Genomic DNA, 22,623 nt, shown 5'->3' with positions numbered 1-22,623 from the left:
CTACATTTGTGTACAAGTCCATATAATATAGCCTATGCAATATGATTATTAGGCCATAGCAGATTGTTTGTCTGCAAGGCTGAAGAAAAAGGTAGCTCCTTATTAAATTAATTATTAATCTTAATTTTCAAACTGTTGGCTGCGTCCTTTAACACAAAATAAATGGAATCTCAAGTGAGATTCAAACCGAGCTAGTCACAATTTGAGCAGTAAATCAAATACACAATGTAGTTGCTATGATTATCAGTGTGCGGTTATACTTCTGTTAATTAAGGACGCTTCCATGAAGAATTGTTGAAACATTTTAATTTGTAAATACACAATTTATTACAGGAAATAATCAAGGCCACCTGGTGAGATTAGCATAGAATTACATGTGCAAGTTTATGTAATGGGAACAGCTAACATGAAGCCTTTAATCACGTGCAACTACATCAATGATTTTAATTGGCGGATGCTTCAATTTAACCTTGGCTCCGGAGCGTTTACCCATCCCCATTACGTTTGCATCCTATAATGTGGTTACAGAATGACTTCATGGTTGTTAAACCCTACATGGAGAACTTAAATATGATGGGAAAGGGGGATACCCAGTCAGTTGTACAACTGAATGCATTAAAATGCGTCTTCCGCATTTAGAGGTGTGTGTAAATATAAGTCCACTATGATAAGTCAAGTCAGACAAACCTGACTAAACTATTTGGAAGTGTAGAGTAGGTGTTTGTTAGTGTGGGTATGTGTAGGTATATTTAGTAAGCATATACTGGTTATAGAGCGCTGTCATCAGATGTGATGTACCAGTCAAAAGTTGACACGCCTACTCATTCCAATAATAATAGAAGACATTAAAACTTGGACATAACACATGGAATCGTGTAGTAACCAAAAGTGTTAAACAAATTCTTCAAAGTATCCACCCATTACCTTGATGATAGCTTTGCATTCTCTCAACCAGCTTCATGTGGTAGTCACCTGGAATGCCTTTCAATTAACAGGTGTGCCTTGTTCAAAGTTAATTTGTGGAATTAATTTCCTTAATGCGTTTGAGCCAATCAGTTGTGTTGTGACAAGGTAGGGGTGGTATACAGAAGATAGCCCTATTTGGTAAAAGACCAGGTCCATTTTATGGTAAGAACAACTAAAGCAAAGACAAACGACAGTCCATCATTACTTTAAGAAATTAAGGTCAGTCAATGCGGAACATTAAGAACTTTGAACGTTTCTTCAAGAGCAGTCGCAAAAACCATCAAGCGGTATGATGAAACCCAGAGTTACCTCTGCTGCAGAGGATAAGTTCATTAGTTAACTGCACCTCAGATTGCAGCCCAAATAAATTATTCACAGAGTTCAAATAACAGATATCTCAACAGCAACTGTTCAGATGAGACCGCGTGAATCTGGCCTTCATGGTCGAATTGCTGCAAAGAAAGCACTACTAAAGGACACCAATAAGAAGAGACTTGCTTGGGCCAAGAAACACGAGCAATGGACATTAGACCTGTGGAAATCTGTCCTTTGGTCTGACGAGTCCAAATCTGAGATTTTTTGTTCCAACCGCCGTGTCTTTGTGAGATGAAGAGTAGGTGAACGGATGATCTCCGCATGTGTGGATCCCAGTGTGGAGGTGTGATGGTGCTTTGCTGGTGACACTGTAAGAGATTTATTTAGAATTTAAGGAACACTTAACCAGCATGGCTACCACAGCATTCTGCAGCGATGTCATGCCATCTGGTTTGTGCTTAGTGGGACTATCATTTGTTTTACAAGAGGGCAATGACCCAACACACCTCCAGGCTGGGTAAGGGCTATTTGACCAATAAGGAGAGTGATGGACTGCTGCATCAGATAACCTGGCCTCAACCCAGTTGAGATGGTTTGGGATAAGTTGGATGGCAAAGTAAAGGAAAATCAGCCAACAAGTGCTCAGTATATGTGGGAAATCCTTCAAGACTGTTGGAAAAGCATTCTTCATGAAGCAGGTTGAGAGAATGCCGTGAGTGTGCAAAGCTGTCATCAAGGCAAAGGGTGATTACTTTGAAGAATCTCAAGTATTTTCAATTGTTTAACACTTTTTTGGGGTACTAGATATGTGTTATTGTATAGTTTTGATGTCTTCACAATGATTAAACAATGTAGAAAATAGTAAAATAAAGAAACCCTTGAATGAGTAGGTGTTTCCAAACTTTTGACTGGTACTGATTACTAAAGAATCACCAAAATGGGACTTTTCATTCTATTGAACATAAACACATTTTAAGTACACTATTAAAAATGAAATCGGGCATTTCCTAACATCATGTAGACTATTCAGTACAAACTAAATATGTAACAGACATTTTAGGCTTATATATCACACAATGTCTAGATGCAATATTCTACCCAGGAATATTCAACACTGAAATCTGTTAACCTCATTATTCCAAATGCATCTGTGGATCTTTTCTGCTGACAACAATTAAAATTAAACTGTGTCTTTAATGCAGGGTTTGATCTAAATGTAATAAGCTTTAAAGTAGAATGGTTTACATTTTATAGAGTGGGATGGTTTTTCTGATGGTGTATCCTGAGGTAGGTCCTCTCTGAGAACCTCTTCCCGCAATGCGTACAGGCAAACGGCCTTTCCCCCGTGTGGACCTTCAGGTGCCTCTTCAGGCTGCCAGCCTGGGTGAAGCGCATGTGACACTGGGGGCAGCTGTAGGGTTTCTCGCCTGTGTGGACCCTCTGGTGCCTCTTCAGGTCACCAGCCTGGGTGAAGCGCATGTGACACTGGGGGCAGCTGTAGGGTTTCTCCCCTGTGTGGACTCTCTGGTGGATCTCCACCTTCTGGGAGCAGCTGAAGCCTTTCTTACAGAACATGCAAAGGAACCGTTTCTCTTTACTATTGCCTGATGTTGCTCCCCCTCGCGGAGCCTGGGCTCTAGGCCTGTCGTTTGAGTTCAATACCTGATCGAAAGGGACGAGGCCATTTGAATCGGAATGCCCCATTGAGGTGGACACTGGCTCACGATCCCTGAATGAGTGTAAAGGGGAGTGGTTTGTGACAATTGGATTTGTCTCTAATCTTCCCCTGTAATCTAAGAAATATCTGCCCTGTGAGTGTCCGTCTCCTAGGTGACTATCTGGATTCAGTGTTGGAGGAATGTCGCCTTCCACTTTCACAGTCACCTCATCTACGACCAGACCCTCCCCTTTCTTATCTAGGCACCCTTCAGAGTATACACTACTACTGTACTGGTTCCAGCAGTCCCCTCTAGACAGATCAGTCTGTGTCTCTAAACCCAAGAGCATGTTGCCAGAGTCCATCTCTGTAGCATAAGAACAAGACGGATCATCACCGCCAGTGTCTAACACATCACTATCACCATGGGAATGAACTGTCCTTTGGCTATGGGGAAATACCGGTATATATTCTGAGCCAGGAGCAGGAGGACAGCCCATTCTCCTCAGCCCCAGTCTCTCTGGGTCTGATCTGTGGTCAGATCCTGTATGTAAGAGCCTGTGTGTTACAGTTAAAGTCTCGGTGTCTGTCTCTGACTTGAGGATGGCGTTCGGCGTTCCACTGACCTCTATGGTACTACATTGGGTCCTGGGCTGCCCTGGGGTGGTGGTGGGGTCCTCTGTGGCTACATGGGGCGCTCCATCTACCCCAGTCTGGATTTCTCTGCTGTGCCGTGGGTTCTCATCTCCTTCAGATCTCTCTAGTTTGACCCCAGGACCTGCAGCCTTTGCATCTTCAGACTGAGAAGACGAGAGGAGGTTATTACCGGAACATTAGTTGAGTTGATGTAGGGCCTCACAAGCTCCCCTTTGGAAGATAAATGAGGATGTACATGTAAGCAAGTGAATAGATGAGGGGAGCTTTTCTTAAATAAATGGGCCATATTTGATTTGCAAAAGGAACTGCAATTTGTTTTTAAATGCAACACTAACCTCTATCACGATAACGTGCTGGGTTGAGGTTCTACTCCCCTCATCAACATTGATTGGCTGGTCATCTCTCCATGTATTTTGTCCCGCTGGCTTCACAAAGCTCCTTTGGCCTCCAGTTAGATGTGCTTCACCTGAGAGAGTGATTGGAGAAGAGAGGTGGTTAGGTTAACTACTGTCAATGCTCATCGCTATATTGTACACTATTGACACGGTCTAGAAAATGATGTAAAGTAACACCTCTTATAACTTCTAGATATACTATTTATTGATTGATGTCCCATGCGTCATTGTTTTCATTGAGTAAATAATAAGAAAATTGTTTTAATTTAGCAAATAATTAGAAACGCAGGAAATCAATAATCTGGTTAGAATATGATAGTGTCAGATAGCTAAGTAATCAGTGAAATGAATACATACTATCCAAAAACTGACCAAGAACTCATTTTGGATAAACACCTGAACACATGTGCAGAGGGGCTATAGACTGTAACACCAGATAATGTGATTTAACCAAAACATTTGGTATCTATTGTACTAGTAGTTACAGGTGTGGCAATACAAAATGTAGTCAGAGATTTTTCAACTAATCCGGTATTGGCGACACTATCTTCATCCTCAATTAGTGGAAACAGGAGTCTCATAAAATGTCTGTCCAGTTGCAGGGGGTCTGTTTGAAATTAGAAAATGCTCCGTTATTAAAATAAATATTTTTGGGGGGTCCATTAACTAATCCAACCATGTTCAATCCTGTGTTTTTCAAATCTTCTCTCACTGGTTGAGTTCGTTTTGAATGACCCACCAGAGTTTGGACATTTTAGACCATTCCATTGGTCCATAAATGAATCTCCACTTACCAGGTGCACCACCAAGCAAAATTAACTCCACCATTGATTGAGACAGGTGAGTCCACCCCAAACTGTCTAACGTCATGATGACAGACACCGGTCTTGGTTACTTCATGGACCAAAAATCGGATTTGAATTTAGAAAATGTACAGTTTTAAAATTAAACGGACTCCCTGCAACTGGACACAAACATTTTTATTAGACTCCTGTTTCCACAAATCGAGGACGAAGATAGTATCGCCAATACCAGGTGAGATTAGTTCATCTCTGGCGACATTTTGTAGAGCCACGCCTGTAACTACGAGTATAATGGTCCAAAAATATTTTTTTGAGTCACATTCATTATCTGGTGTTACAATCTGTACCTAGTGCAGAGGGAAACGGGGAGATTGGCACTGTGCTCTAAACTAGGGGCGACAGGCAGCGCACCGTCTTCGTCCTCCTGCAAAAATGTACCTCTTGCCATTCCTCTGTATCGATCGAGGATCTTGACACTACTGGGACGACTGGCGAGGATGCGCTCTCGCATTGTCCTCTCTGCGCGCTCCCGGGCCACCTTAACTTCCAGTAGTTTCCTTCGCAGTGCCCTGTTTTCTTTCTGGCTTTGAGTTATTTCCAAACGAAACACTGCATAATCGTCGTCTACGAGTTTACAGATCTCTGCCACGGCGGCATTCGCTAGCACCTCCATGATGGAGGCTATTTGAGTGTGAAAAACCATACAGTTAGCCATTGTTAGCAGCTTGCGTTATCTAGATAACATCAATCAACCAAACCCCGTCTCCAACGCGAATTAAAGATGACCTAGGGTAAGTATGTGATACAGTGCAGTTAAGTCATATTTAGACTTCCAGGGTGTTAACAAGCGTCTAAATCACAACAATAAAAACGTAAATGTTTTTACCACTGAAACAGGCAAGAATAGCAAGCTAAGTACTTCCAGGTCACGGATTTTTGGAATCCTTCAGAATAAGAATCCTTTCCTATTACTTTGTACATTAATAATTAAGGCGAAAATGCGCAGAATTGTCGACATTTTATACTAGTTATCATACAACCAATAATTACAAGTATTTCTAAAATATATTTTGATTGTATTTAAAGTTATGTTTTGAACCCTAAATGGTCAATATTTTTTGTGTGTGTACTATCATTTATTGCACCTTACATAATTTTCTGTATGCAATAAAAGGGGGATCCATTTGATTCAGGGTCACTTTAGTTTCAAATCCACAGAGTTAACATCCAGAGGAATTTGCTGCTCATTTTGCGGCCCTTTTAAATCAGTTTAAATCCAATTATTTTTTCATATTGTACATACATATTACGGTCCCGCTTTAAATTACGTTCAGTTTATAGCCTTCATAAGCACAACATTGGGCTCCAGAGTGGCGCAACATCTCAGTGAAAGAGGCTCCACTGCTGTCCCTAGTTCGCACCCAGGCTACATCACATCTGGCCGTGATCGGCCGGGTAGGCCGTCATTGTAAATAAGAATTTGTTCTTAATTAACTGACTTGCCTAGTGAAATAAAGGTTAAATATATATTTGTTTAAATACATGCAAAAAAGCATCCATAACCATATGTAATTTATAAAAGGTTCATAAATGTGGCATAACCATGTGACATAACCCACTGTCAAATGACATAAACATGTGCTTTATAAATGGTGACATGTTGTGCGGAAGGTCTGGTGGACCAACGCATCAAACTTGGCCTTCATTAGTTAGGTTTAAAATCACTTATGGGCTGGATTTAGCCATAATTATGACTTTGTTTAGTGATGACATATGTTATACTCAGTAAGGTCACTCCTATAGAATTCTATGGTCACTCCCACTAAGGCCAACTTTGAATGGTTGATATCCCAGGTTTATACAGTATGTGCTGGTGCAATAGCCAACACTTACCTTGATGATAGCCCCCAACCGAAAGACATCGAAAGTGTCTTTCTTCTGGAACCAAGTTACATGTTCCTCAGTACACAAACACACAAAACAAAAATGAGCCTTATGTGCAGGTGTTAAGCCCAGTCAGGTCTTTGACACATTCATCCACTTCCCCACTAAAAGATCAGTCACAAAATCTTGGCTACATTGTAACAGGTTGTAATCAAGCCCTGGTCTCCAGCATGGGAACACTAGAGTAATACCTGGTGCGGTAATTTCAGGTTGGACTACTCCCAAATCTTCTTGGTTCTGACACACACACATTTTGCAGGTCCATCAACCCATTTTAAATACCTCTCACAGCATACAATAACCTGTGGATCATGAGAGAACCTTCATAAATCAGCAGACTGTAAATAACCTATTTATTGACACTTTATGTAGTGTCCTGTAATACTTAGTTTGAAGTGACAGTCATTCATTCATTACACATCCATAAAGACGCTATAATGCATGACGCTGTACTTAAAGTCAGACCACTTTGATCATTTATAACACATACATATTATCACATTGGGAATTATAACTAACAGCTAAAACAAATACACATTAAAAAGACATGTTTCAAAAAGTATAATGCGATTACATTGAACATTACACAGGGCTGTGAATAGTGTAGCTTGTCAGTGAGATGGCGGACAAATGGTTCTTGCCTCTCTTCCTGCTGGAGGTACTGCTTGTTGGTTTCAACCTTTAATGTAACAAAGAAAGTTAGCAGATCCGTTAGGAAATGCCTTTTGTCACACATCCTGGATAAGGGCATTTCTGTGCTCTGCCAGAAACTCTAAATGGGAAGATGGGGAAACTCCAATTTGTATTATTATATTCCTCTTTCATTCACACATCTCATGATGTCGCTGTATATAGGTGGATTTGTATTTAGCTGAGCCTGCTAGCTAGTTACATTTCGAATAGGTAGCATTTGCTGTGAAGTCACCAATGATTTGAAATAACTATTTAGGAAGGAGCTACAGTATTTAATCTAACTCAACACTAACTTTTTTTTAAGGTTGAGTTTGTAGTAAACTAAATGACAATACATTAAGTTTTTTGCTGTCTAGTGGCAGCACAAGTGGGAATTTGATTTGCGAACGCGTCATGTCAGCAACAATAAAAAAGTACTTTCGTGGTCGTGGAATTTGAGATTTTCAGAATAAAAGTCCCCCATGTAATAGAAGTGTCAACCACTCATATGAAAAATAATTGCCTAAAAAATGTATCAATTATTTATTTGTTCATATTTAAGTGACATTTCCATTAAGGTCAAATAAATGCCCCCAATGCGAATCACTGTATGTGGAATACACATGGGCTTAGAGCATGAACTATTCTGAGTGCCGTAGTAAAATAATTGTTGATTATTATTGTTGAATAATTGAGAATACTCAGGGACTGTAGAATGAACAGCGCATTCGAAAAGTATTCAGACCCCTTGACTTTACACATTTTGTTACGTTACAGCCTTATTCTAAAATTGATTAAATTGTCTCCCCCCAATCTTCACACAATACCCCATAACGACAAGGCAAAAACAGCTTTTTAGAAATGTTTGCACATTTATTAAAAATAAAAACTGAAATATCAAATTTACATCAGTATTCAGACCCTTTACTCAGTACTTTGAGTAAAGGGTACCATTGGCAACAATTACAGCTTCGAGTCTAATTGGGTATGGCGCTACAAGCTTGGCACACCTATATTTGGGGAGTTTCTCCCATTCTTGTCTGCAGAGCCTTTCAAGCTCTGTCAAGTTGGATGGGGAGCGTCACTGCACATCTAATTTCAGGTCTCTCCAGAGATGTTAGATCGGCTTCAAGTCCGGGCTCTGGCTTGGTCAATCAAGGACATTCAGAGACTTGTCCCGAAGCAATTCCTTCTTTGTCTTGGCTGTGTTCTTAGGGTCCTTGTACTGTTGAAGGTGAACCTTCACCCCAGTCTGAGGTCCTGGGCGCTCTGGAGCAGGGTTTCATTAAGGATCTCGGTACTTTGCTCGATTCATCTTTCCCTCGATCCTGACTAGTCCAATCCCAGCCACTGAAAAATATCTCCACAGCATGATGCTGCCACCACCATGTTTCACTGTAAGGATGGTGCCAGGTTTCCTCCAGACGTGATGATTGGCATTCAGGCAAAAGATTTCAATCTTGGTTTCATCAGAGCAGAGAATTTTGTTTCTCTTGGTCTGAGAGTCCAGGTGCCTTTTGTCTAACTCCAAGCGGGCTGTCATGTGCCTTTTACTGAGGAGTTGTTTCCGTCTGGCCACTCTACCATAAAAGGGCTGATTGGTGGAGTGCTGCAGAGATGTTTGTCCTTCTGGAAGGTTCTTCAACCTCCACAGAGTAATTCTGGAGCTTTGTCAGAGTGACCATTGGGTTTTTGATCACCTCCCTGACCAAGGCCTTTCTACCCCGACTGCTCAGTTTGGCCGGGTGGCCAGCTCTAGGAAGAGTCTTGGTGGTTCCATACCTCTTCCATTTAAGAACGAGGCCACTGGTACCCTTCCCCAGATCTGTGCCTCGACACAATCCTTACTCGGGGCTCTATGGACAATTACTTTGAATTCATGGCTTGGTTTTTGCTCTGACATTCACTGTCAACTGTGGGAACTTATATAGACCGGTGTGTGCCTTTCCAAATCATGTCCAATCAATTGAATTTGTCACAGGTGGACTCCAATCAAGTTGAAGAAGCATCTCAAAGATGATCAATGGAAACAGGATAAACCTGAGCTCAATTTCGATTTTCATAGTAAAGGGGCTCAACACAAATGTAAATAAGGTATCTGTTTTTTAATTGTAATTTGGATTTAAAAAAAACAACCTGTTTACACTTTGTCATTATGGGGTATTGTGTGTAGATTGATGAGGAAAAACATTTTATCCATTAAGGCTGTAATGTGGAGAAAGTCAAGGGGTCTGAAATTTCCGAATGCTCTATATGGTGTCATTTCTGAATAACATTGAGTGTTGCTGGTCTTTTACTCCACTCATTCCATTGGTGGTCGAATCTTATCACATGTGCGCACTTACTGCACTACAGAACACCTGCTAACCAAACAATGGTGCAGGGCATGCTCACTGAAATAAACGGCAACTACACAAAAATAAAGTTACTTAGATTTTCCCAGACCTTAAATCATCCCCTGATGTGGTTTAAGCATAGTTGTGAACACCGATAATCCAGTTTTTTAAATTATTTTTTTCCCTTTCAAAAAAGTGAAAACTGAGAAACCTGGAAGAAGAAAAAAACAAGAAAACTGAATTTGGTATATAAAAAAATGGGTCATTTAAAAAAAATACATTTTTGGGGGGAAGTTGGGGTCAGGTCCAATATTGACTATGCACCCAAGAGGGAAAGAGGTTGTGCCATCCTAGAAATGTTTTAGTGGAATATATTATGTAAAATTTAGCAGATGCTTTTTTTCAAAGCGACTTAGTCGTGCATGAATACATTTTACATATGGGTAGTCCTGGAAATCGAACCCAATGTATTACCTTTGCAATGTCCAATTAATTAGCAAGATGCATGACAGGGTTAAATGATTTGTGAAGCCTCAATATAATATGATTTATAAGGCCTTTATTAAGCGGTGATTATGACACCCTCAATAAAGCACGTTAGGGCGTTATGTCACATGACATTGGTGGTTGTCACAGTTATGCCACATTTATGAACCCTTTATGAAGCATGACATATGGTAATAGATTTGTAGCACATTTATGAAGCTTTTACAAGCTGATTGTCATTTAAAGCGGAACCCAATTTTCTATACGTTGTCTTATTTTTCTTAAATTTAACCTTTATTTTTACAGGAAGGACAGAGACCTAGGTCTCTTTTTCAAATGTGCCCTGTATAACACAACAAATATAAGTAAATGCATACATACATACAGTACCAGTCAAAAGTTTGGACACCTACTCATTCCAGGGTTTCTTTATTTTTACTATTTTCTACATTGTAGAATAATAATGAAGACATGAACTATGAAGTAACACATGGAATCATGTAGTAACCAAAAAAAAGTGTTAAACAAATCCAAATATTTTGTATTTGAGATTCTTCAAAGTAGCCATCCTTTGCCTTCGACAGCTTTGCATTCTCTCAACCAGCTTCATGATGTCACATGGAATGCATTTCAATTAACAGGTGTGCTTGTTAAAAGTTAATTTGTGAAATTTCTTTCCTTCTTAATGCATTTGAGCCAATCAGTTGTGTTGTGACCAGGTAGGGGTGGTATACAGAAGATAGCCCTATTTGGTAAAAGACCAAGTAAAATTGAGACTTTTGGTTTTAACTGCCGTGTCTTTGTGAGACGCAGAGTCGATGAATGGATGATCTCCGCATGTGTAGTTCCCACCGTGAAGCATGGAGGTGGTGGTGTGATGGTGCTTTGCTGGTGACACTATCTGATTTATTTTTAATTCAAGGCACACTTAACCAGCATGGCTACCACAGCATTCTGCAGCGATACGCCATCCCATCTGGTGTGAACTATAATTTGTTTTTCAACAGGAGAATGACCCAACACACCTCCAGGCTGTGTAAGGGCTATTTGACGAAGAAGGAGAGTGATGGAGTGCTTCATCAGATAACCTGGTCTCCACAATCACCCGACCTCAACCCAGTTAAGATTGTTTGGGATGAGTTGGATTGCAGAGTGAAGGAAAAGCAGCCAACAAGTGCTCAGCACATGTGGGAAATCCTTCAAGACAGTTGGAAAAGCATTCCAGGTGAAGCTGGTTGAGAGAATGCCAAGAGTGTGCAAAGCTGTCATCAAGGCAAAGGGTGGCTACTTTGAAGAATCTCAAATAAAATATATTTTGATTTGTTTAACACTTTTTGGGTTACTACATGACTCCACGCATATATATGTATGCCTTATTACACAATGTTTGGATGCAATATAATATTCAAATATTAAACACAAATATATATATGCCTTCAGGAGAATGCCCTCTCTCCTGTGTGAACCTTCAGGTGCATCTTCAGCTGGTGCTGGCGGGAGAACCTCTTCTCACACATCTGGCAGCTGAAGGGTTTCTCCCCTGAGTGGACTCTCTGGTGCCTCTTCAGGTCACCAGCCTGAGCGAAGCGCATTTGACACTGGGTACAGCTGAAGGGTTTCACCCCTGTGTGGACCCTCTGGTGCCTCTTCAGGTGGCCAGCCTGGGCAAAGCGCATGTGACACTGGGTACAGCTGAAGGGCTTCACCCCTGTGTGGATCCTCTGGTGGATCTCCACCTTCTGGGTGCAGCTGAAGCCTTTGCTACAGAACATGCAGAGGAACCGTTTCTCTTTACTATTGCCTAATGTGGCTCCCCCTCCCTGAGTCTGGGCTCTAGCCCTGTCGTTTGAGTTCAATACCTGATCGAAAAGGACACGACCTTGTAAATCGCAAGGCGCAATCGACGTGGACACTGGGTCGCGATCCCTGAGCACGTGTAAAGGGGAGTGGGTCACAACATTTGGATTTGTCTCTAAACTGTAATCTAAGAAATCTCTGCCCTGTGAGAGTCCTGCACAAGCTGCATTCCATGCGGGAGGAACGTCGCCCTCCACTTTCACAGTCAATTCATCTGCGACCAGACCTTCCCCTTTCTTATCTATGCACCCTTCAGAGTATACACTACTACTGTACCGGTTCCAGTCCCCTCTAGACGGATCAGCATGTGTCTCTAAATCTAAGGATATGTTGCCAGGGTCCATCTCTATAGTGTAAGAACAAGATTGATCATTGCCAGTTTCTAACGCATCACCTGAGTCCCGATGGGAATTAACCAGGCTTCGGTTACCGTAAAGTAAATACTCTGAGCCGGGAGCAGGAGGACAGCCCAGTCTCTCCAGTCTCTCTGTGTCTGACCTGTCGTCAGATCCTTTGTGCAAAAGCCTTTGTGTCACAGTTAAAGTCTCTGACTCTGACCTAAGGATGGCATTCCGCGTTCCACTGACCTCTGTGATGCTGTGTCGGGAGCTGGGCTGCGCTGGGGTGGTGGCGGGGTCCTCCATTGCTACAGCCGCACCAGTCTGGATGTCTCTGCTGTGCTGTGGGTCCACTCCTCTCACCCCAGGACCTGCAGCCTTGGCATCTGCAGACTGACACATTAAGAGAGGAGGTTATTACCGGTACATGAGTTGAATAGGATAACAATGTCATAGGGAAGTCGCACAAGCTCAACCTTGGCAGATTAATAAGTATGTACATGTAAGCAAGTGAATAGCAGACCTGTCTGAAATAAACGGGACACATTTGATGTACTGTAATTCTGATGTAACACGATTACACTAACCTCTATCACAATAACATGCTGGGTTGAGGTTCCACTCCCCTCATCAACAGTGATTGGTTGGTCATCTGTCCATGTATTGTCTCCCACTGGCTTCACAAAGCTCATGTGGCCTCCAGTGAGATGTCCTTCACCTGAGAAAATGATTTGGGGGAAATGTAACCTTTATTTAACTAGGCAAGTCAGTTAAGAACAAATTCTTCTTTACAATGATAGCATACCCCGGCCAAACCCGGACGATGCTGGGCCAATTGTGCGCCGCTCTATGGGACTCCCAATTACGGCCAGATGGGATACAGCCTGGATTCGAACCAGGGACTGCATCGCCGGATCTCTGGCTCGAAGGTCGAGGGTTCGAGATCTGCTCCGTGCTGTTTCATTACAATATATTATTTATTGATCGATTTTGTTTCATGCATCATATTGTTTTCAATTAGTAAATAATAGGAAATGCAGTAAATCAATATGTTTAGAATATGATAGTCTTTGTGCAAGATGGCTAAGTAATTAAGGGAATTATTGCATCCGATCCCAAAAACAGACCCATTTCTGGTTAACGCGTCAAAAGACACATGCGCAGAGGGGTTGTCTCTGCCCAATGCTAAATGTACCTCTTGCCATTTCTTTGTATCGGTCCGGAATCTTGACAATTCTGGGACGACTGGTGACGACGCGCTGTTGCATTGTCCTCTCTGCGCGCTCCCGTGCCACCTTCAATTCTAGTAGCTGTAGTTTCCTCCGCAATGCCCTGTTTTCTTTTTGGCTTTGAGTTATTTCCAAACGAAACACTGCATAGTCGTCGTCTACAAGTTTACATACATCTGCCACGGCTGCACTAGCTAGCATCTCCATGATGGAGGCTATTTGAGTGTGAAAAACCATAACGTTACAGTTAGTCATTGTTAGCAGCTAGCTGTCGTTATCTATATAATATCAAGTCCTGTCTCCAACGCGAATTAAGTATGTGATTCTGTGCAGTTAAATTCGTCATATTTTGATTTCCAGTGTGTTAAATAAACGTCTATATAATGACTATAAAAACACTAACGTGGAAACTCGCTGTTCACGTCCGTTTACTTCTTATTCTTTGGTGTCATGGCGTTCACACATTTTGTTTGTGCATGCCGCCACCTAGTGTGTGGTCGATCACGTAACATTTTGTTAAACAAAAATAAAGGAAAACATTGCACCACCAACTAACCCTACACCTATATACCAACACCCCATTCCACTAATTTGACCCTAACTGATCCTACACCAGGCCAACGATGTTGTAACTCTTCTGTAGTAAAACCTCACACCCAAGTATTTCAATGCAGCTGCCACCATCTTTTTTTTAACATTCCAATTCTGCTGTGCAGTTGATAACCATGGCAATGAATGCTAAGAAGAAGCCAACCTTGAGTGAAGCACATATTTGTATCAGTATGTATTGGCCTAGGCCTACTACTCACACTCAACTCATCATCCAGGTTCATTCCAGACCTGACTGCCCTTGACCAGCACAAAAACATCCTGTGGAGTACGGCATTGGCATCAAATAGCCCCTGCGATATGTAACTTTTCAGGGAAGTTAGGAACCAATATACACAGGCTGTTAGGAAAGCAAATGCTAGCTTTTTCAAACAGAAATTAGCATCCTGCAGCACAAACTCCAAAAAGTTCTGGGACACTGTAAAGTCCATGGAAAATAAGAGCACCTCGTCCCAGTTGCCCACTGCACTGAGGCTAGGAAACACTGTCACAATCTACAAAGCCACAATAATTGAGAATTTCAATAAGCATTTTTCTACGGCTGGCCATGCTTTCCATCTGGCAACCCCTACCCTGGTCAAAAGCCCTGTACCCCCCCACAGCAGTTTGCCCAAGCCTCCCCCATTTCTCCTTCACCCAAATCCAGATAGCTGATGTTCTGAAAGAGCTGCAAAATTTGGACCCCTACAAATCAGCAGGGCTAGACGATCTGGACCCTCTCTTTCTAAAATTATCATCTGAAATTGTTGCAACCCCTATTACTAGCCAATTCAACCTTTTTTATCGTCTGAGATCCCCAAAGATTGGAATGCTGCCGTCTTTGCTAGGCAAAGCCCCGCATTATCTCAGCTCACTGGTCACCATAGCAGCACCCACACGTATCATGCGCTCCAGCAGTTATAATTCACTGGTCACCCCAAAAGCCAATTCCTACTTTGGCTGCCTTTCCTTCCAGTTCTCTGCTGCCAATGACTGGAACGAATTGCAAAAATCACTGAAGCTGGAGACTCATATCTCCCTCACTAACTTTAAGCACCAGCTGTCAGAGCAGCTCACAGATCACTGCACCTGTACATAGCTAATACCTCATCCCCATACGTTGTTTGTTTTTTTGCTCCTTTGCACCCCAGTGTCTCTACTTGCTTATTCATCTTCTGCACATCTATCACTCCAGTGTTTAATTGCTAAATTGTAATTATTTCACTACTATGGCCTATTTATTGCATTACCTCCCTTATCTTACCTAATTTGCACACACTGTATATAGCCTTTTCTCTATTGTGTTGACTGTATGTTTGTTTATTCCATGTGTAACTCTGTTGTTGTTTGTGTTGTACTGCTTTAGTTTATCTTGGCCAGGTCGCAGGTGATGTGGACACCAAGGGACTTGAAGCGCTCAACCTGCTCCCCTACAGCCCGGTCGATGAGAATGGGGGCGTTCTCGGTCCTCTTTTTCCTGTAGTCCACAATCATCTCCTTTGTCTTGATCACGTTGAGGGAGAGGTTGTTGTCCTGGCACCACACGGCCAGGTCTCTGACCTCCTCCCTATAGGCTGTCTCATCATTGTCAGTGATCAGGCCTACCACTGTTGTGTCATTGACAAACTTAATGATGGTGTTGGAGTCGTGCCTGGCCGTGCAGTCATGAGTGGACAGAGAGTACAGGTGGGGACTGAGCACGCACTGCTGAGAGGCCCCTGTGTTGAGGATTAGCATGGCGGATGTGTTGTTACCTAACCTTACCGCCCGTCAGGAAGTCCAGGATCCAATTTCAGAGGGAGGTGTTTAGTCCCAAGGTACTTAGCTTATTGATGAGCTTTGAGGGCACTATGGTGTTGAACGCTTATCTGTAGTCAATGAATAGCATTCTCACATAGGTGTTCCTTTTGTCCAGGTGGGAAAGGGCATTGTGGAGTGCAATAGAGATTGCATCATTTGTGGATCTGTTACGGCGGTATGAAAATTGGAGTGGGCCTAGGGTTTTTGTGATAATGGTGTTGATGTGAGCCATTCAAAGCACTTCATGGCTACAGACATGAGTGCTACGGGTCAGTAGTAATTTAGGCAGGTTACCTTTGTCTTCTTGGGCACAGGGATTATGGTGGTTTGCTTAAAACATGTTGGTATTACAGATTTGGACAGGGAGAGGTTGAAAATGTCAGTCAAGACACTTGCCAGTTGGTCAGCGCATGCTCGCAGTACACATCCTGGTATAACAGATGACCGTGCTTAATGATTCTAAACAAAAAAATGTATTAGTGGGTATCATGAGAATTTTCAATCCCAATGATGATAACAATCACTATAGCTTTGACCAATTCCCCCTAGGTTGTAAAGCTAGGGTTAATAAGAATTAGGCAAAGTCCCAGATTTCGGCAAAAGGTTGGTTCTTTATTCAGAGAGCTCTAAAGTCAACCAAAATTTGAATAGTCTTTATAACCCCCTCTACACACACACACACAATTCATTATAAGAAGTGTTTCTTACTATATTAGACAAATTAAAGAAAAAACGTCAAACATTTTCTACATGTTATATCCCAGGTTCTCAGAACATTCCTTTATCAAAATAATTCACATATATAATTAAAACTCAGAAAATAAAAACTTCTAAAATTCCATGTGTGTGCATGCCCCTTTAAGAGACCTTGACACTAAGAGAAATGGAAACTTCACCAAACCCAAAATAAATAGTACACACGAATCAAACACGGTATTTAAAATAAAATAAATACTAACAAATAGTTATACACTATGTATTTTGTTTGGGTATTTATAAACCCTAAGGTAATAACAAACAAAAATTTGCCAGGCCCTTTCAACCTGGTAGTTCATGGCCTCTATCTCATTCACTGTCTCCAATATTATACCCCCAGGAAACATTCCAAAGAGAGACAATGAAACACTCATTTTCTCAGAAAAAACACAAACACTTGGTCAGCATTCATTATACTACACCGATTCAGAAACCCAAAAGTTAACTACAAACAAAACCTAATAATAATGATAATTCCATTGTACTCCCTCCAATCATTAGTTTTAAACTTCCTCAATGTGTATATGTACTTAATTGAACATACGCTACCCTTAGATACATTTATCCTGGGAAGAAAGAATCCTGTTTAACAAATATCAAACCTTTAAAAAGTTGATGCTGTCTCATCAGCATAAGAGTAAATTGCCAAATGTATAAAATGGATCAGTCAATCCTTTAGAATAACAAAACACAGTTGTGCCCACCGAAATATCGCAATTACCTATCCGCTTATTATTAGAATTCATTCGATTTAGGTAACTGTCCCTTCTTTGACTCAGTTATTTAAATACGACTCCATTCTCAATATGTTATTTCAGCAGACCATTTAGGCAACAGACAACATATTACATCGAAATCGCCTCGCTATTATTTTGAATGAATTAGTCTTTCAATTTAAACTAAACAAGCTATTAAAATGTTCAGTTTATATCTTAAACCTTCACTAACGACCATATCTTTCCAGGCAAAACATACCAATAGTTGAATTACAAACAGAAACCCAGATTTTAGTCAATTGGTGCATAGGCCGGGAAACAAACCGGAGCCTCCCATGTGGCAGGCACGAATTCTACCACTGAACCAAAGCTATTAAAATGACAAACTCCCCGCGCAAATAACCCTATTTATAATTGTCTGTAGTCGTAAAATCAGGCACATACTACCTAGACAATTCCCAGAAAATAGCCCTAATTTAAAGGTCCAAGCATTACTCCGGCAATGATTCTCATTACTCTTGCTCTCGTTGTCTCTGTCGCTCTCTTTCTCTCGATCTTTCTGTATGTCCCCTTATCTTCTCTCCTGCCTTTCCCCTTGGTCTTACCGTTTCGGGAAAGATGCCCTGGTTTATGACAGCTGGAACAGGGTGCCTTGCAGTCTCTAGCGAAATGGCCAGTTTTATCACAATTAAAACATTTCCAATCGCTCCCGGTCCATTTACCACTGTCTTTCCCAGGTCTCCTACCCTTGAATCCTCCCTTATGCTGGTCTACAATTACCCCGAGAGTTACTATTAGATGCTCTGCTTCTTTCTTTTCTATTCCTCCTCTGAGTCTGGCTGTGGGCGCCTGACCTTTTTCTTGCCTTTGCTCCTACTACTCCTCTCGCTCTCTCATTGCCTACGTTCCCTTTTCTGTCTATCCCTAAACTGTCTTCGTCTACTGTTCCTTGGTGGGGCCTTACAATCCTCTGCCATGTGGCCTGTTTTATCGCAGTTGTAGCACTTTCTGTCCATTTTCTACTCTCCCTGATTCCCCCTTTCTTTTTAAAATCATTCCTGCTCTTTCCTGCAATTTCCCCAAGAGTGGCGATCAAATATTCTGCTCCTGTCTGTCCTTTCTTACTTTTATTTTCCTTGCCATTCTGCTCATGGTGTATAGCATACCTCTTCGGCCAATGTGGCTATTCCCCACCCTATCGGAATCTTTTTAAAGATCTGGCAAATTTCAGGCTTCATACCACTCAAGAAGGCTATTTTTAACTGTTGGTGGTAAGGTCCGTCGTCTCTGGTGGTAAGGTCCGTCGTCTCCCTGTCTAGGATCTACCAGTCCACTGTTAGCATTGAACACGTCTCTCAGTGTCTCTAAATATTGGCTAACAGTTTCCCCATCCCCTTGTTTACACTCACGTATCTTTGAAAAGTCCACGCCTGTGGTAATAGTCCCTAAGATTATTACAAAGCTGTGTCAATTTGTCTGCATAATCCCCATCTCCTGCCCATGGTAAAAACGGTTCTCCTCTGTGCCCTGGAACCCAGTCTCCCCTCACTGCTGCCCAGTCTTTCCCCACTATCTGTCGGAAAGCCCTTTCCAATTCTCCTGTATTTAGTTTAAAACTCTCCGTCAGTCCCTCCATATCTCTCCTAAACCTTTCTATTCCTGTTTTTGGATGTACTATTCCCTCAACTGCTCTTGCTACATCTCTCTGAGTCCAGGGTCGATACACTTGTAAGGTATCCGATTGATCAGCTTCGCCTGCCCTAGGATTAGGAAGCTCTATCAGAGGACACTGATCCTCCTCCCAATCTGATTGAACCTCCCTCAGTCCTGGTTTATCACATGGTGCTAATCGCTTTTAAAGGTTAGACTCTCTTGGTTCTGGCTCTTCTTTCCTCTTCCTGGCTATGGCTTGCTCTCTCTGTTCGTGTTCATATCTTTCTCTTGTTCTCAATTTATCTTTCATTGTTTCTTCCTGAATACTTTACTCTCTCTCTCTCTAATCCTACTTGGCTCTTCCTGCTTTTCACCTGCCCTTTTATTATTACCTTCTACTCTTTTCCGGGCCTCTGACAGCCACACCCTGGCTGTATCCAAACCTTCGACCTGCTGTTCCCCTGATTATACACACACACACGTCTTATGTATCTGTTTTATCATTCATTCTAGCTTTTTTTTTTACATCTTGACCTCCATCAAATTCGTACTTCTTGCTCTATTTTGGGCCAAAATAAATGTTCCTTTTATCTTTAGATTCCATATATGCCTCATCTCCGGTTAATTCCGGAACCTTCTTTGAGGATTTGCCACCCATGTTTATTCAATTACTATTGTTGTTATTATGCTTATTCTCACAATGTGTGTGTGTGTTTCTATAATCTGTTATGATCCTTAATCTCACAATTTATATGTATGTGCTGATCTCTCCTCGGATCTTAGAATAATTCTTTTTATGACTTTTGATAGATTATTAGGTCAAACACGTATACAACACCAGAACTCTTAAGTTCAATAAGCTATTTCCCAGGGGTTGTAAGGCCCTGGTTAACAGTCTATTTTTCCGTTGTTTCTTATGACTTTCGACTGATTAATATATCTATCTTAGACCCAAGTAATTATCTTCTTATCACTGAAAACTTCTGTGTGTGCTTTTTAAAATCTGAAATAATTATTTCTGTATGTATCTCTACCTCCTATGTATGTGCTTTTACTTTCTACTGTTATTATACTTAATCTCACTTACTCCGGTTGGTTTTAGACTATCGTAATTTACTAGGTTTATTTTGGTCATGGCCTCAACTACCCTGAGTCATTTCAGACCCAAATTTACTTACTCTACATTTCTTACTGGGATCTGTAATACAGTGCTATACCCGATACAAATCTTACTTACTGTTATTTTTACAGTTAAAATTCTCCCTCACATTTATCTTGACCAATGCTCTATAGGAATTTAATCTAGTACATTTAGAATTTAACCCCAAACTAATGAATAAAGATTACTGACCTTATCCTTGCAGCTGAGATTTCAATGTAGGTTGGATCTCGTCACCGTTTCTGTCGTGTACCAGTTCGCCACAGGCCTGTAAAGAACCCTCAGAATGGGGCAAGGTCTTTAATCTACGGATATTTCATTTGCCCGTGCACGGTTTCGGTGTCCCATGGGATGACAGAATGAGTTATTGAGATCCGGCTCGAAAGGACCAAGCTGTCACGAGAATTTTCAATCCCAATGATGATAACGATCACTATAGCTTTGACCAATTCCCCCTAGGTTGTAAAGCTAGGGTTAATAAGAATTAGGCAAAGTCACAGATTTCTGCAAAAGGTTGGTTCTTTATTCAGAGAGCTCTAAATTCACCCAAAATTTGAAGTGTTTATAACCCCCTCAACACACACATATACACACACACACACAGACAGGTTTATCACTTTTCTACCAGCCTTGGCAGTTTCTCGCCATTCCTTTCCTCCTCGGATAAGAGGGACCTTGGAAGGAATCTCTTCCCTGTTTGTTCTCTCAACTCTCACACCACTACACAGCAACACAATGGTCTAGTCACACATATTATGGAATTATGACTACTAACACATTTCATACAATTATATGATTTCAGGGTGGAATCCTTTAGTCATTACATTAAACATAGAAATTCCCATTTATTTTTGCGATTAGCAGCTATGAAACAAAATGGCAGAAGTACTTTGAAAACAGCTACTGCAGCATTTCTCTGTTATAAATCACAACTTTCACATGTGCTCATACTTGACTTGTTACTCTTATTTTTATTTCCAAATGCAAATGTAATGCTCACACTGTAGAGCCCTGCAAATTGACCACCCACCAACGTGGCTAGTGAAATAGACATTCTTACCAGGCAATACCTAAATCTACCCACATTTGGCAGGTATTCATTTTATTCCCTGCCCAAGACACTTCACATGAGAACTTTAATTTGCCAGATAAAGAATGTTGCCCAGATATCCCCTGTGTACATCTCAAGCCACACTGCTATGATTTTTTTCCCCATTGTGGACATTCCTATGTCTGATAAGATTAGTCAGGAAGTAAAAGCTCTTCTAACAAAGTTTGCACTGGAAGGGCCTCTCCTTCGTGTGAACGGTCTGGTGCATCTTCACATAGTTCACCTAAACAAAGCGCTTCCCATAAGTGGGGCAGGCGTACAGCTTGTGTCTGAACACAGCCTCTCACGTTGTGACCCAATGACACCATAGGTGATAGAAGCAGCTGCCACCACCCTCAGGTGGTTAGTCTTGACCTCTAGCCATTGTTTTGGGTGTTGTTGGGATTGTGTGCAGTGTTAAAGGCTAGGTACCTGGGATTTAGCTCTATCGGTTGAGTACCTGATCGAAAAGGACGTGGCCATGTGAATCGAGTCTGGATGTCTCTGCTTCGCCGTGGTTCCACCTCTCCTTCAGTCTTCTCCTGCTTGACTCCAGGACCTGCAGCCTCTGCATCTACAGACTGGCACAAGAATAGAGGAGGTTATTATCGGTACATGAGTAGAATTGGATAACAATGTCATAGGGAAGTCTCACAACAAGATCCCCTATGGCAGATAAATTGAGACGCAAGCAAGTGAATAGTGGAGTGGAGCCTTTCTGAAATAAACAGGCCACATTTGATTACAAAAGTAACACATTTTTTTTTCTATCCCGATAATGTGCTGGGTTGAGGTTCTACTCCCCTCATCAACAGTGATTGGTTGGTCATCTCCATGTATTGTGTCCCGCTGGCTTCACAAAGCTCCTGTGTTCTGGCACTGAGCTACTGTATATATGACTGGCGAAAGGCCCAGCAGCTTCAAAATGTACCTCTTGCCATTCCTCTGTATCGGTACCTCTTGCCATTCCTCTGTATCGGTCGAGGATCTTGACGCTACTGGGCGACTGTCGAGGACGCGCTCTTGTGCCACCTTCAGTTCCAGTAGCTGTAGTTTACTCCGTAATACCCTGTTTTCTTTCTGGCTTTGAGACATTTCCAAACGAAACACTGCATAGTCGTCGTCTACGAGTTTACAAATCTCTGACACTGCTGCATTCGCTAGCAGCTCCATGATGGAGGCTATTTGAGTGTGACCTAGCTAGGA

General features: G+C 41.7%; 3 protein-coding genes across 5 annotated transcripts in view; all 3 read right to left on the bottom strand.

The window, feature by feature from the left end:
* Positions 1–289: 289 nt before the first annotated feature.
* On the bottom strand, positions 290–12,796 carry LOC118361899 (zinc finger protein 570-like). The gene is made up of 4 exons (XM_052485355.1): positions 12,676–12,796; positions 6,687–6,752; positions 3,931–4,061; positions 290–3,738 (listed from the first exon to the last, which is right to left on the bottom strand). The coding sequence occupies exon 4, from the start codon at positions 3,436–3,438 to the stop codon at positions 2,530–2,532; it is 909 nt and encodes a 302-aa protein (XP_052341315.1). The 5' UTR covers positions 3,439–3,738; positions 3,931–4,061; positions 6,687–6,752; positions 12,676–12,796; the 3' UTR covers positions 290–2,529.
* LOC118361909 (gastrula zinc finger protein 5-1-like) lies at positions 10,045–20,884 on the bottom strand. 3 transcript variants are annotated; one of them, XM_052485334.1, is made up of 4 exons: positions 13,622–14,831; positions 13,232–13,381; positions 13,014–13,144; positions 10,045–12,819 (listed from the first exon to the last, which is right to left on the bottom strand). In XM_052485334.1, exons 1-4 carry the CDS (start codon positions 13,908–13,910, stop codon positions 11,668–11,670), a joined length of 1,722 nt encoding a protein of 573 aa, XP_052341294.1. In that variant the 5' UTR covers positions 13,911–14,831; the 3' UTR covers positions 10,045–11,667. The 3 variants fall into 3 exon arrangements, with proteins under 3 accessions (XP_052341294.1, XP_035598028.1, XP_035598027.1); XM_035742135.2 differs by lacking the exons at positions 13,232–13,381; positions 13,622–14,831 and adding an exon at positions 20,520–20,884 and having other exon boundaries at positions 10,046–12,819; XM_035742134.2 differs by lacking the exon at positions 13,232–13,381 and having other exon boundaries at positions 10,046–12,819; positions 13,622–14,829.
* Positions 20,885–21,799: 915 nt separating this feature from the next.
* LOC127906058 (uncharacterized) overlaps positions 21,800–22,623 on the bottom strand; it is a 34,568-nt gene continuing 33,744 nt past the window's right edge. The window contains exon 8 of the mRNA XM_052485307.1: positions 21,800–21,998. Within this exon, the coding sequence (XP_052341267.1) occupies positions 21,949–21,998 (50 nt within the window). The 3' untranslated portion in view covers positions 21,800–21,948. The remainder of the gene's footprint in view (positions 21,999–22,623) is intronic.

Source organism: Oncorhynchus keta, chromosome 29 (assembly GCF_023373465.1).
Source record: "Oncorhynchus keta strain PuntledgeMale-10-30-2019 chromosome 29, Oket_V2, whole genome shotgun sequence".
NCBI lineage: Eukaryota > Metazoa > Chordata > Actinopteri > Salmoniformes > Salmonidae > Oncorhynchus > Oncorhynchus keta.
Note: the sequence above shows the minus strand (reverse complement) of the source record. Positions and strands in the feature narration are given on the sequence as shown.